Here is a 14,393-nt window from a genome sequence, read left to right on the forward strand (position 1 = left end):
TGTGGTCAAGTGATTATCGTCCTGCTGACGGGAATTCGTGCATTGCGTTGATCCAAGCCCATCCCTCAGTGCACTGCAGTTAGAGCAGAGAGTGGTAGGCTCTTGTCTGAAGTGAAGGCCCGCTGGGCCGGTTACTTTGAGAGGTTGTAACAGGCTGATCCACCAGCTGTCGAGTTGGACGTCAGGGGTGTTACAATCAATGTTGCTGACCCTCCAATCAACTGTGGTCCACCTTCACTTGTGGAAACAGGCTGCAGTGAACCGGTTGAAATGGGGTAAAGCTCCAGGGATCTGTGGCATCCATGCTGAACTTCTCAAGGCTGGTGGAAATGCTGCACTCGTGTCGTTGCATGTAGTTTTGTGCTTTGTTTGGAGCACAGGCATTATCCCAACTGACTGGAAGAGGGGCCTTGTTTTCCCTCTGGAAAGGGAAGGTTGATCGCCAAGACTGCAACAACTACCGAGGGGTAAGACGCTGCTCTCAGTGCCGGGCAAGGTCTTTGCTCGGATAATTCTTAATAGGGTTAGCAACCATCTGCTTGAGCACCAGCATCCAGGCTTTAAACCAAAGAGGTCAACGATTGACCGTATCCTTGCTCTTCGGGTCCTCACCGAACGCAGACGAGAGTTTCAGCAGGGGCTGCTTGCAGCCTATGTTGATCTCTGTAAAGAGTTTGATTCAGTGAATCAGCATGCCCTCTGGAGGATTCTTGGTCTTTGTGGGGTGCCACCAAAACTGATCGATCTGATGTCTGAACTCTACTCTGGTAATGAGAGTACTGTGAGATGTGGTGGTACCATCTCTAACTTATTTCCAGTTGTTACTGGAGTTTGTCAGGGGTGTGTACTGGCCCCCACACTTTTGAGCACTTGTATGGACTGGATTCTATGGAGGATGTCGGAGAGATCAAGCTGCGGTGCATCGTTTGGGAATGTCAAGATCTCTGACCTTGATGTCGCAGATGATGCAGTCATCTTTGCGGAGACTTTAGATATCCTTTTGGGGGCCCTCGAGGTGCTGAATGAGGAGTTGGAGCCGCTGGGATTATGGGTTTCCTGGGTCAAAACTGAGATTCAGGCTTTCAATGATGTCTTGGATGCTGCTGTCCTGTCTGTGGTGAGGATGTTGAAGTCGTGGAGAGATTCGCTTACCTTGGCAGTGATATTCATGTCTCTGCTGGCTGTGATTCAGAGGTCAATAGACGTCTGGGTCGGGCCTGGGGAGTCATGGATTCACTGGATAATGGGGTGTGGCGCTGCCAGTACCTATGCGGGAGGACGAAAGTCCGAGTCTTCAGGTCCTTTGTACTTCCAGTCTTGCTCTATGGATGCGAGACTTGGACTCTGACCAAGGATTTGAGACGAAGACTTAATTCCTTTGGTACCAGGTCTCTTCGGAGAATCCTTGTCTATCGCTGGTCAGACTTTGTGTCCAACGAGTGGTTGCTGAGAGAGACTCAAATGAGATTTGTTACCTGCATAGTCCATGAGCGTCAGCTGCGGCTGTATGAACATGTGGCTCGTTTTCCTGACACTGATCCTGCTCAGCAGATCTTCTCAGCGAGTGTGTCTCATGAGTGGAGGAGGCTAATGGGCCGACCACGTGCCTCGTGATTGCAGCAGGTTGACCAGCATCTCAAGGAGATGGGGATGGGCCAGGCATCTGCCTGGGGAATGGCCAGACGGAGGCCCCTGGAGTACCGGTGGAAAGTGGACGCAGCGACACGCTGCTCAAGTGCATGCTCCCATACCTGACCAGACAACAAGGCACAAGGAAATGCTCAAAGTTGTTGGCCTCAACCTGCAAAGCCCATGCTTTTCTCATAGCCAACTCTATGTTGGTTGTTCCAGAGTTGGCAATAGCAAAAACCTTTTCATCTTGGCTCCACATGTCGAAACATGCAACAATGTCAAGCCTGAAGCTCCACAAGGACAATTAAAATAAAAAATAAAATTTTTTAAAGTCAGATAAAATGTCATGTGAAATCCTCAGTGCTGAAGAATAAGAAATAATTCTGAAGAAGAAAGGCAGAAAGAGGAACACAGGAGGAGTAGGAAGACAGAACAATAATGAAAAGACAACAAAGGAGGAAGGAGAGGCTGACAGAAGAAGAAAGATACAAAAGAAAAAAGGCAGAAGAAAAAAAAGGCAGGACACAAAGATGACAAAAAACAAGGAACAACAAAAATCCAGAGCAACTGAAACTTCTCAACAGCAAAAATCAAGATTAGAAGCACACAGCAACAATGATTGCATTCTGCCCTCTTGTACCTGTGATCTCCCAGTTATTGTGTTGTACTTTAGTCAGTTGTCCATACCATCTGGTTCAACAGGACACAGTTCAAGCCTATGAAACCTTTGCCACCACTGTGTGAAGCGGGGCAATCATCGTAAAATCTTGGCGTGAAAGTAAATGGCGCTTTGTGTTGAGGCATGGCGGTGATGGTCATGTTTAACCCTCGACCAGTCAAAGATCCGCAGGGGGGTTGAACACGGCAAGGTAAGCCTTGGTCTTATTTGCCATCTTCCACCTGTCTCTTTGTCTTTCCTCCCACCCACTCCTCTCTGCCCCCCCCCTTCCCTCCCTCTCCCCATCTCCCCCTCCCCACCCTCTCTGTCCCCTCTCTTTGTATTCCAATCAGCAAAGCGACAGTTGGTATTTGCTAGTTCATAATAAACAAGACCATCAATAACCCTGCTTGCATACTCTTGGATTTTCTACTGATACATTGAACTTCAGAGACCCTGTTAACTCATCCACATCCACAGCTTTGTAAAAATTCTGTTCAAAGAATAACTTGAATGAGAAAGGACCACAAAGACAGGGCGTAGTGGCGTGCGCCTGTAATCCGGCTACTCGGAGGATCGCTTGAGGACGGGAGCTCTGCACTGGGCCACGTTATGAGAGGGTGTCGGGCAGCCCGGAATCATGGCGAAACCCAATCCTTATCCCTGTGTTGTAAGAGGCGACCAGGGTTGCGTCAGGAAGGGCATCCGGCGTAAAACCTATGCCAAATCAATATGCGGATCATAACGGATGATCCGCTGTGGCGACCCCTAACGGTAGCAGCTGAAAGCCAAACAACAACAGAAAGGACCACAAAATTAAAAATTAAAAACTAGACTGATACTCAGGAGAGCACAAACCTCCCCCAGGCTGAAAATACACACAAAAAAAAACTATGTTTTGTATCCCGCTGACAGGCTGGATCTGGATTCGGACCTCAACTAAAATTTAATTGGCTTGTTCTCATCACCTTACCAACTCATCCACCAAGTTTTGTCCGAATTAATCCACAACATTTTGAGATATCGTGCTCCATATTGTTTTAGCCCCATCACTCAATGGTGAATAATCATTGAAACACAATAATAACAAGTGGTGCCAGGCACAACAAATCCCCCCCATTTAAGGCATAAAGTTATTTTGGGAATCAAATTTAAATTTGATATATCCTTAACCTGAATGTTGATTTCAAGAAATAGAATAAGGAATATTTTAGTCCGAGTTTGAAGTCAATTAAACCATTTTTGACGAAGTTATGACCGTAAAATGATTGACCTTTCAAGGCCACGTAAGGTCAAAGGTCATGGTGTCAAATGAAAGCCAATAAAGGACTTGATATATGTCTTCCATAGTAACCACGCATATTCCTAACCTTTTTTGATTCATAATGGAAAATATGTAATTTTGACCAATGACCATGACCCCCAAAATTTCTGACCCTACCGATCTTCACAAATATGCATTTTTGACTATAGGAATGGGCAAGTTTATAAGTGACAAATAGAATAAGGTTCACTCTAAGCTTAGTTTGAAGTAAATCGGATCATTTTTGACGAAGTTATGAGCGAAAAACGATTTTGATCTTTTCGTGACCTTGACCTTTGATCCAATTGGACCCAAAAGTTAATGGGGTCGTCCAAGGTTCATTGCCCACCTGTGGATTAAATTTGATCGTGTTTGCTAAAGCCGTTTTGCCGTAAAATTGCAAACAGACAAACAAACCGGACGATTACAATATCCCGCTCCCTCCCTCCGGGAGGGGGAGGGATAATAATAAAAAAATATAAAAAATAGCACTGCAAAGCGGGCGTAACCCCTCAGCCCCTTGACGCAAACCAATTTCAAGATGGTGGCCATATTGAAAATCGCAGCATGCCCATTTTCGAAAGGAACCTTCCTCGACTCAACCCCAACACACCCAGCAAAAATGGATTTAATCGGACAAGGCGTTCTCCTCGAAATTGACGGAAACCAATTTCAAGATGGCTGCCGTGGCGGCCACAGTGAAAATCGCAGCATGCCCATTTTGGAAAGAAACCTTCCAATGCTCAACCCCATTATACCTCGCCAGAATAAAATCAATGTGTGAAGCCGTTCTCAAGTTATTGTCCTGAAACAAAATTCAAGATGGCTGCTCTAGCCGCCATATTGGATATCGGATTGCGCTGTATATCGAAAGGAACCTTCCGCTAATCACCCACATTATACCCCCATGAAAATAAAATCAATCCGTCAAGCCGTTCTCAAGTTATTGACTGGAAACCAAATTCAAGATGGCTGCCCTAGCCGCCATATTCGATATCGCATCGCACTGAATATAGAAAGGAACCTTCCTCTACCCAGCCCCAACACACCCTGCAAAAATGGATTGAATCGGACAAGGCAGTCTCCTCGAAATCGATGGAAACCAATTTCAAGATGGCTGCCATGGAGGCCACATTGAAAATCGCAGCGCGCCCATTTTCGAAAGGAACCTTCCTCGCCTCAACCCCAACATATCCTGCAAAAATGGATTTAATCGGACAAGGCGTTCTCCTCGAAATTGACAGAAACCAAAAGTTGACAGACGCCTGGACGGACGGACGCCCGGACAACGCCTGTGATGACAATACCCCTTAACCCAATTGGGCTGAGTGGTAAAAAGGATCGGATACAGATTTGGATCTTCACCAAAATCGAATCGATTCTTCCTTGTTACATACCCAACATGCCCACCAAGTTTTGTCCGAATCCGTCCATAACTTTTTGAGATATCCCGCTCATAACTTTTGAAACTAACTTTTGAGACAGACAAACATGGGTGAAAAAACCTCTTTCCACCTTTAGTGGCAGAGGTAAAAATAGAGCAACACGCTCTCAAGTCTTGAGACAGCACATCAGGGTCTCAACACGTGCTGGGATTGTTTTGTTGAAAATACACATATATCAAAAAAAAAAAAAAAAAAATTATGAACCGCAGATCAGCGTGAACCACATAACTGAATTTTTCCGACATGCATCAGATTTTGGTGGAAGTCGGTCAACCGCACAACTCTGAATCCACAGATAGAAATTTGATTGTACAGTACATTGAAAGTCAGGACTTCTTGGACTGATGAATCTCATTCTGAAAAAAAGATCACCACCCCATGAATAAAGAATTCAGCTTACCATGCTTCAAAAACTTGACAAAATAGAACAAATATTTCAAGCAAACACGTTTTTTTTTTAAATCAATAAAATAGTCAGACCTCAACTCCAGAGCATAGCTCAAAACAGCTTGGTTAATCATTATAATCCAATAAAATAAAGTGTTGTTAAAGGTGAATGAAGCACATCAAGGGGAGCAGGATACTTGTACAGCTTGACCATCCTTATTTCTTCCACAATCCCCAATGGACTCACCGGTACACAAGATCATTGTCTGCATGGCTATCAAATACGTAGTCAAAGCGGAACTTCACGTTTTCCAGGTATCGAGTGAGATCTACTTTCTGCCGTGGCTCATGAACCACTATGCAATTCTGTGTTGCTACTGTGATGATGTCCACTTCCTTGGCTCGAACGTCTGAGGTGTGAAGGAAAAAAGAAAAAGACTGAAGAGGGCTTGGATATTTAGCTGGTAGAAAATGTTAAACACCACATATCAAAATTCAAACCCCTTGACTGTTATGGAACTCAACACATGCCACACTGGCTGTTGCTGCACAAATCCTGACCAGCAGGATGAATCCACAATCCATACAAAGACCTGGAGTAGTAGCCAGGAAAATTACAGTAAACAGAAGGATAAACTTCTACCATGTGCACAGTTTAAATAAATGAATAAATAAACCAATGTCACCCGCAGGGTGACCCGTATCTTGCCAAAAGGTGACCACGTGTGACTTCTTTAAGGTCACACTGAGGTGAACAGAGCTGCTATCCACCAGGAGCGACTCCTTGAGGAATATCTGCCTACGAGAGATTCCGATGAGAATCGTTCTACAGAGTAACCATGAAAAATATGCTTTTGCCTCATAACGTCACCAAATGACGTCATAATGTCTCAAGCTTGACATATCTAGAAAGCACTCATCGAGGTGTTCAATTTGAGGAACTACACGATATGGTTCCTAAAACTTGAAAATTTGACCTTGGGGTCAAATATGTTTGACCTGAGGCGCTAACCATGAAGGTCAAGGCCAATCGCCACCAAAAATTAATCAGCTGAGCGCCAGACCATGATCTATATTCCCATGAAGTTTGAAGACTATCCGATCAAAATTACTCAAAAAATAAGGGTTTCGTCGACTCCCCTGATTTGCGACAAAGTGACCTTGACCTTTGACCTTCAAAATTTTATGCGCTGAAAGAGACCTCTATTGGCTTCTGATATGCGAAGTTACAAAAATTTCCAATGATAACTGTGCTCTACAGAGTGATTTATACGTGATTACAGACCAAAAAAACAAAAAAAAAAAAAAAAAACATATGAAGGTCAAGGCCAATCGCCACCAAAAATTAATCAGCTGAGCGCCAGACCATGAACTCTATTCCAATGAAGTTTGAAGACGATCCGATCAAAATTACTCAAAAAATAAGGGTTTCGTCGACTCCCCTGATTTGCGCCAAAGTGACCTTGACCTTTGACCTTGACCTTTAAAATTTTGTGCACTGAAAGGGACCTCTATAGGCCTCTGATATGCGAAGTTACAAAAATTTCCGATGATAACTGTGCTCTGCAGAATTTTTTTTTGTGATTACAGACAAACAAAAAAAAAAAAAAAAAAAAAAAAAAAAACACAAGCTGACTAACATATCTTGCAAAAACTTCGTTTTGGCAAGATAATAAAATAAAATAAAAACTAGGTACTGCCACTCACTGGCCTTGCAGGTTAGGCCACACTGCAGTGCATTTGCTACAAGAATACTATATTCTCAACCCGATTGCAAAAGTCATCAGGATTGTGTGCCAAATACGCTGCAGTCTAACCGACCTTGCAAAGGGCCATACCTGACTCATCAACAAGGTTTCCCAAATACCTGCTAACAGCAGCACCTGCTTTTTAGTTTGTGCATTGTTGGAGGTTTATACTCTGAACTGTCACTATTGCAATCTTTTTAAACACCATTTCACAATGAATAAAACTCCAAACATTAGTACAGTCAACCCTCTAAAATCGAGGGTTCTACCATCACCGGCAACCGAATGAGTTTCGATTCCGTTATCGCAGTATTTCATTTTGACCAATCGTGGTTTTTGAGCTGAGACGAGTCATCGTTTATCCCACACCGTTTTTAATGAGCCCAAACGTAAAGTGATGGACAAGAGTTGTACCACAAGGCAAAGAAAGGTTATGACATTGGGTGAAAAGATGGAGTTGTTCGGTTGGTTCAAGGATATAATACAGCATCTGTACGGTCCGCCATTACAGGTTCAATGATTGGAGGTATAACATTCCCCATTGTACTGTCAAAGATTTCTTCTTTAAGCATTTGTAATTGGTGTTGCCAGTCAGTGTGAATAAATAAAGACATTGTTAATCACTCATAAAATATAATTTTAACTTTGATAAAATGCTGCAGTTGAGAGGATTCCATTGTGAACATGATTATCTATGTATACTGGTGCATTTGCTCTCTGTAAAACATACATCTGCCTTCAATTGATATTGATTTGTCATTATTTTGATTAAAACTATGTAACAACCTGGAAATGTTGCATAAGTTCCAGGATGACGCAAGTGTATCAATAATGCTTCAGTCACATTTGGCTCGGCGGCCGTAGGGTCTAAAAAAAATCTACGGCCACAAGCAATTATAGGGCGGCCGCAGTATTTCCAGGGTCACACAATGTAGCGGTCACATACGTTTTTATCTTTTGGGTAGCCGCACGGGGTATTTAGAAATTGTGGAAACCGAAAACGTGGGGTGCCGTACGGTCTTTGATTTGATGTCGCACCGTGACCTTAGGGCGTCCCTGCGGCGGCCATAGAATTTTCAAGGCAGACGCAAGGTAGCCTCAAGGTGCCCACAAGGCGACCGCAGGGGGGCACCAAGGCGAACGTGGAAATAGTGCTGCCGCTGTAATTTTTTGGGGGTTGGCAAAATTCATTTTTCATTGATAAGAGCCTATGGAAAACTCAGGAATAACGCAAGCCTACCGTACGCCTTACATACGGTCGACGTGGAACACATCTACATCATGGCTACGGCTTGTTGAATTGCTACGGCCAACCTAGAAATGAAAAAAGTTATAACTCCGCGCTTTAATTCCACGGAGATCCCTACGGCCTGTAAAAGATAGCCATACGGCGGAGGGCCACCCTGAGGCCACCTCAGAAACTCTGCGGCCACCGCACGATTCTGTCAATTCAGGTGGGGTACGGGCGCCGTATCCTAGCCGTAGAGCAAATGTGACTCATGCTTTAGTGCACGATTAAACATAACTTCAGATATTTCATATTTAGTTCAGAAATTTTATGAATATAATGCATGGCTTTTTGTGTAGAGGCGTTATGGGAGCTGCCGAGGTTCTGTTAGTAGTGGTAGTCAATGTAAAGTTGTTCTATATAAACGCCGAGAACATGCCAAAGTAATGATTCACTCCCTTGATCTGTATAATTGTCTGTACCTCAGACCTTGAGGGGCTGTGCTCTTTTCTGATTGCCTGTACTTGGGCCTTCCCATTTGGAACCAACATTGTTTAGAATGTTTTCACTCCTTTCCCAGTAGCAGAAAGAGTTATTTTGATTTTGAACTGTGGGAATAGTTACTCTTTCGCAGATGAGCTGTTTCTCTTTTATCCTGCTTGTTCAATCATTTCCCCCATTTGTCCCCACTCAATATATAAGACTTGGGTTTGGGTTTTTCCTTTGAGTTTCATTGATGGATTTTTTCTCCCATATGTGCACAGGTATATAATTAAACATTCTCCTTTGTATGCTAAACCCGAGTGGAAAATTGAGTTCATTTCTTCCACAGTACTCTTCTTCATTCGTAAACAGTCATTATCCTTCAAACCTAATTCCCAAATGTTAATTTCCAACTCTGCATTCGAACCTTATTGTCAAAACACATAATTTCCGAGACCCCGATTCAAAACCCCGTTCTCAAACACATTCGCATGCTGCTCTCATGAAACAAATCGAGGCGAAGGGATTTATGATGGTACAGGTTTAACACACCGATTAGACAGGATTATTCTGGAAGGTGCGAGATGACATCTCGTACCTTGATCCCCAAGCAGGGAAGATCGTGGTTCAAGGTAAGGTGATTTCAGGATCGTGTTGCCATTCTCGGTTGTGGGTTGTGTAAATGCTGCAGGCGCTTTTGTCGTAAAGCTAATGCTGCTTTTCTGTTCGCTGAATCACCTTCCCTGCTCACCCTCCACAATACAACACCTTTCCCCCTCTAACAGCATCATCCCAAGATAAATCTTGTGTTTTCAATTAATGGCAGAGTACAGTGTGAGTATGTAATATGTTTACAATCACCGAACAATTAAAAACTTTCGTTTTTGTTTAATTTACACCGTATTTATCTTATTTACAAGTTTATTTCAATGTTAAAATTCTTTATGTACATGTTTATGTGTTTATTTCAATAGTAATGCATTTATTTATGGCTAACCCCCCCCCCTCTTCCCATTGGACCTTGGTTTCCACGATCACGGTTTCAACTACCTCGGGATTTTCCAGGACCCTAACCCCTGCGATATTAGAGGGTTTCCTGTATTACAAAAAAAAATAAAATTTAAATTAAAAAAAGGCACTCACCTCTTTTGTTCAATGGCCTCTTACGAACACATACACAGATTTTGTGATTTTGAACCTGCAAAATAGTGTGATTACATAATGATGCTTATTGTAAAGTGGTAGTTCGGGGGAAAGAAAATCATTTGGTTAACAAGTATGGGACAAGGTACTGCACCTGATCTAAGGGACACAGGGATTGAAGATGCAATGCGCTCTGGAATTCTAATATCTTGTCGAGGAAAAAATTTTTGGGGTTATTTGTTGAAAATTTCTGCAACAAACAAACAACAAACTGGTCATAAAAATAATAAACAAACAAACAAATAAATAAATAAAAGCTTCTGAAACGGTTATAGTACAGTATTCACTCGCAATCACCTCTAAAATCTTTGAACTTTTATACAAAGCAGCGATCATTTCTACTATAGTAAACCAAAAAAGGTATGATGGCAGCCTCATGAGAACAACGGACTGGCCTTCCAGGTGATTTGGGTTTAAATTCAGCCAAACAAAGCATTATTGTTAATATTATTATTATTACATAGTTTTATTCTGAGCTTATGGATGCAAACAGCTCACCTCAAGAGAATAACGATTGGACCATCAAAATCCAGCTTGCTCACAAATGACCTTCAGTTCAGGAAGGTGGTTTGACCTGGTCTGTCACCCATGCCATTATACCCAATGGTGTGAGAACTGCTGTCCATACGCAACACATTTCTTCAATAATAATCCCCTTCTCACAGTCATGCAAATACACTTCGAACAGTGTTTTGGTCGAGTCCGAGTACGAGTCCTTTGCTGTAAGTGTATTGTAAAGTGGCAAAAAATAGCGAATTTCCGAGGATGGGTTGAAAAATATCCGCATTAATTTTGTAAAAACTGTTCACTCCATGGCTTATTAACCTCCGCCATCTTCGAAGATGGATGGATGTTACTGTTTTCACCCCTTTGTTTGTTTGTTTGTGAACAGTATTACGGAAAAACTCCGACGGATTTCGACGAAACTTGGTGGGGGGGGGGGTTAGGTATGCTCCAAGGATCATGCCATTAAATTTTGGACTTGGTCCAAAATCCAATATGGCCGCTATGGCGGCCATTTTGAAAAAAAATTTGAATTTTTTTTTTTTTTTTTTGCATTTCTACACGTTTTAAGTGATTTACACCCCCCCCGCCCACCCCCAAAAAAAATTGTTAGAGAAAAAAAAAATTTGCAACTTTTTTTTCAACAAAATTTCGATTTCTTTTTTTTTGCATTTCTACATGTTTTAAGTGATTTCCAACCCCCCCCCCTCCCAAAAAAAAAATGTTGGAGAAAAGAACTATAACTCTGTCAGCACTGTTGACGTCATATTTAATGAATAAGATACAAGGTTCACTTGAGTGACCCAGCAGTATTGGCGGCGGAGGTTTTTCACTCTCCCGAGTGCTCCCTCCTCTAAACCTCCACCATCGAAGATGGACGGAGGTTACTGTTTTCACCCGTCTGTTTGTTTTTGTTTCGGAACAGTTTTATGGAAAAACTCCTGGACAGATTTCGACGAAACTTGGTGGGGGATTAGGTGTGGTCCAAGGACCATGCCATGCGATTTTGGACTTGGTCCAAAGTCCAATATGGCCGCTACGGCGGCTATTTTGAAAAAAAATTAGAATTTTTGTTTTTGCATTTCTACATGTTTTAAGTGATTTCCAACCCCCCCCCCCCCAAAAAAATTGGAAATTTTGCAACTTTTTTTTCAAAAAAGTTCTCGATTTTCTTTGCTTGACATTTCTACATGCGCGTCAATCTAGTTTAGTTTATTCAATCGTGGTTCAGTAGCGTCTGATCCGTCTTGACCTACAATGAATAGGATATCAGGTTCACTTAAGTCACCCAGCAGTATTGACGGCGGAGGTTTTGCACTCTACCGAGTGCTCCCCCTCAAGTTGTACATGCAAGTACAAGCATGAACTACCTGAGCCATTGTGAAGCAGTTTCAACCTTGAGCAGTCAGTAGTTGTGTCGTTGTAAGGGAGTTAACATGACCGCTCTGCTGTACATTCGCACCAAAGAACATCATGCAGTGATAAGATTTTTGTGGCCTGAAGGTGTACCGGGGCAGAAATCGATTGCAGGCTTTCAGCACAATATGGGAACAGTGCTTTACTGCAGTGGAGTGTCTGATTGGATTACCATGTTCAAAAACGGGCGCACAAGTGTCACTAATGAACGATATAGACACCCATCCACGTCCACAACAGAAGAGAACATTGAACGAGTCCACGCCACGATTCTGGATAACCGACAGTTGATGATTGACAAAGTAGCACATCTGAGTATCAGTCATGGTTCTGCACATGAAATAATGAACAACCAACTTGGCGTGCATAAAGTTTCTGCAAGATGGGGTCCAAAACAAATCACAGAAGAGCACAAGCACAACCATGTGACAATCTGATAAAGCCTTTTGACTGCTTTCATCATGAAGGGAATGCTTTTTTGAGATGCATTGTCACTGGAGACGAGACGAGACGTGGATCCACCATTATGAGCCAGAGAGCAAACACCAGAGTATTGAGTGGAAACATCCGACATCACCAATCAAAAAGAAGTTCAAGTCAACCATCAGCCACAAAAGTGATGTTCACACTTTTCTGGGATTCACAAGGCCCAATTGTTGAACACTAACAAGAGGGGGGGGAGGCACAACGGTAAACAGTGTCCATTATTACCGCCGCCACCGAAGGTGAAGGTCGTTATGTTTTAAACCCTTTCTGTGTTTGTGTACAGGATATCTCAAAAAGTTGTGGACGGATTCGGATGAAACTTGGTATGTGAATGAAACAAGTAAAAAGCAGTGGTGCATGTGTGGCTCGTCACTCAGACAAAAACATTTATTTTTTCTGAGGACATACAGAAACTTTTGAACCAATGGACTAAGTGTGTTGAAAATGAGGGGGACTTGGTGGAAAAATGATACTCTTGTACATGCTCATTTGTAGTTATGTTTGTGGGGGTAGCTCAAATGACTTTAGCTGAGATAGGAATGCATAGTCTTGCATGGACCATGTGATGCAGTTAGGAGTGACAATGACATCACTAAGTCAGTGAACCTGGAGTGCGAATGTGCATTTTTGTCAGGATGAGGGGGGGGGGGGGTCGTGATAATTAGAATAGAGATTATGGGTAAGATCCCCTGTTCGCAGCAACCCCTTGTAGTCATCCCTGAGTTTTGGAAATGAAAACGGGCTTTGCGATGTTGTGGCAGGCCATGATGGAAATGGAGGCTGTAGTGAGCACAGGATATAACAAGAAAAATGCACCTGAGGAGGAGGAAGGGAGCTTTGGTGCTGAGAGTATCAGGCTGGAAGAATGGTATTGGAGAATGTTGGGCCCATGGAGATAACGGTGACGAACTAAGAAGGTTCAAGGTGGTAACATGATCAGCGGCGATTAAAAACATTTTAAAAATATAAAATAAAGGTCAGCCTGCGCTGGTCACCCTCCTCCCCCTCCTTCTTTTACACTTTGCTCCCTCTTTCGGCTCAGCCTCGATGATCGATCTGGTATCATAGTTTGTGTCCCTCCCTCTCCTCACTGACTTCGCTTGACATCTATCTCCTGGTCGTGCGCACCGCTTCAGCTTGTCCCCTGGTTCCATTGCCTCACATTTGCTGTCTTTGGTGCAGAAGGGAGGTCAGTGTTGGACGTGGAGTGGTGCATCTGAGATTTGGTCAGCTCCAAGCATTTCGCGTCAAAGGCCGGGGACATTTTCCTGCCTTCCGCTCGCAAGGGACCTTTGCCTGCTCACCAGACAGATAAGCCTGGCCTCTGGGGGATTTTCTGGGTGTCTTGTAGCTACCCCTTTGTTTGTCGAGATTGTTTGTGGGAGCGTTCCATTTAGGCCTTTGTTTGTTTATTGGTGCCGTCCATTTGCTTTTGCTGGATTCCTTTCCTTGTACATAATTGTTGAACATTTGATTATTTTATTTATTGTTGTATTTCCTGCATTGTTGTACATTTTCTTGGTTTGGGTGATTAAACCCATAAAATCCAGTCAAGTCTCCCATTTCTTTGCAATATTTGCTTTGGTTGGGCAATATTTGCCCATTCTTCTGGACCAAACAGTTCAAGCTCAGTCAAGTTGCATGGGGAGCATTGATGAACAGCAATCTTCAAGTCATGCTGCAGATTTTCGATTGGATTTAGGTCAGGGCGTTGATTGGACCACTCAAGGACATTTATCTTTTTGTTCTTTAGCCACTCCAGTGTAGCTTTGGCTGTGTGGTTCAGGCCGTTGTCATGCTGAAAGGTGAACTTTTGTCCCAATTTCAGCTTTCTTGCAGAGGGCAGCAGGTTTTCCTTGAGGATATTTCTGCATTTTGCTCCATCCATTTTCCCTTCTAT

The 14,393-nt window shown here is 43.0% G+C and overlaps 1 protein-coding gene across 5 annotated transcripts in view; it reads right to left on the reverse strand.

The window, feature by feature from the left end:
- Positions 1 to 14,393, reverse strand: part of LOC147016725 (kinesin-like protein KIF2A) — a 105,655-nt gene that overhangs the window by 34,651 nt on the left and 56,611 nt on the right. For all 5 annotated transcript variants that reach the window (XM_085847867.1, XM_085847868.1, XM_085847869.1 and 2 more), the window contains 3 exons: positions 10,182 to 10,277; positions 10,028 to 10,082; positions 5,673 to 5,835 (listed from right to left, as the gene is read on the reverse strand). In XM_085847867.1, the coding sequence (XP_085703993.1) occupies positions 5,673 to 5,835; positions 10,028 to 10,082; positions 10,182 to 10,277 (314 nt within the window). The remainder of the gene's footprint in view (positions 1 to 5,672; positions 5,836 to 10,027; positions 10,083 to 10,181; positions 10,278 to 14,393) is intronic.

The sequence above is a fragment of the Eptatretus burgeri genome, chromosome 11, assembly GCF_056783735.1.
Source record: "Eptatretus burgeri isolate ZD-2024b chromosome 11, Ebu_testis_v1, whole genome shotgun sequence".
Classification (NCBI taxonomy): Eukaryota; Metazoa; Chordata; class Myxini; order Myxiniformes; family Myxinidae; genus Eptatretus; species Eptatretus burgeri.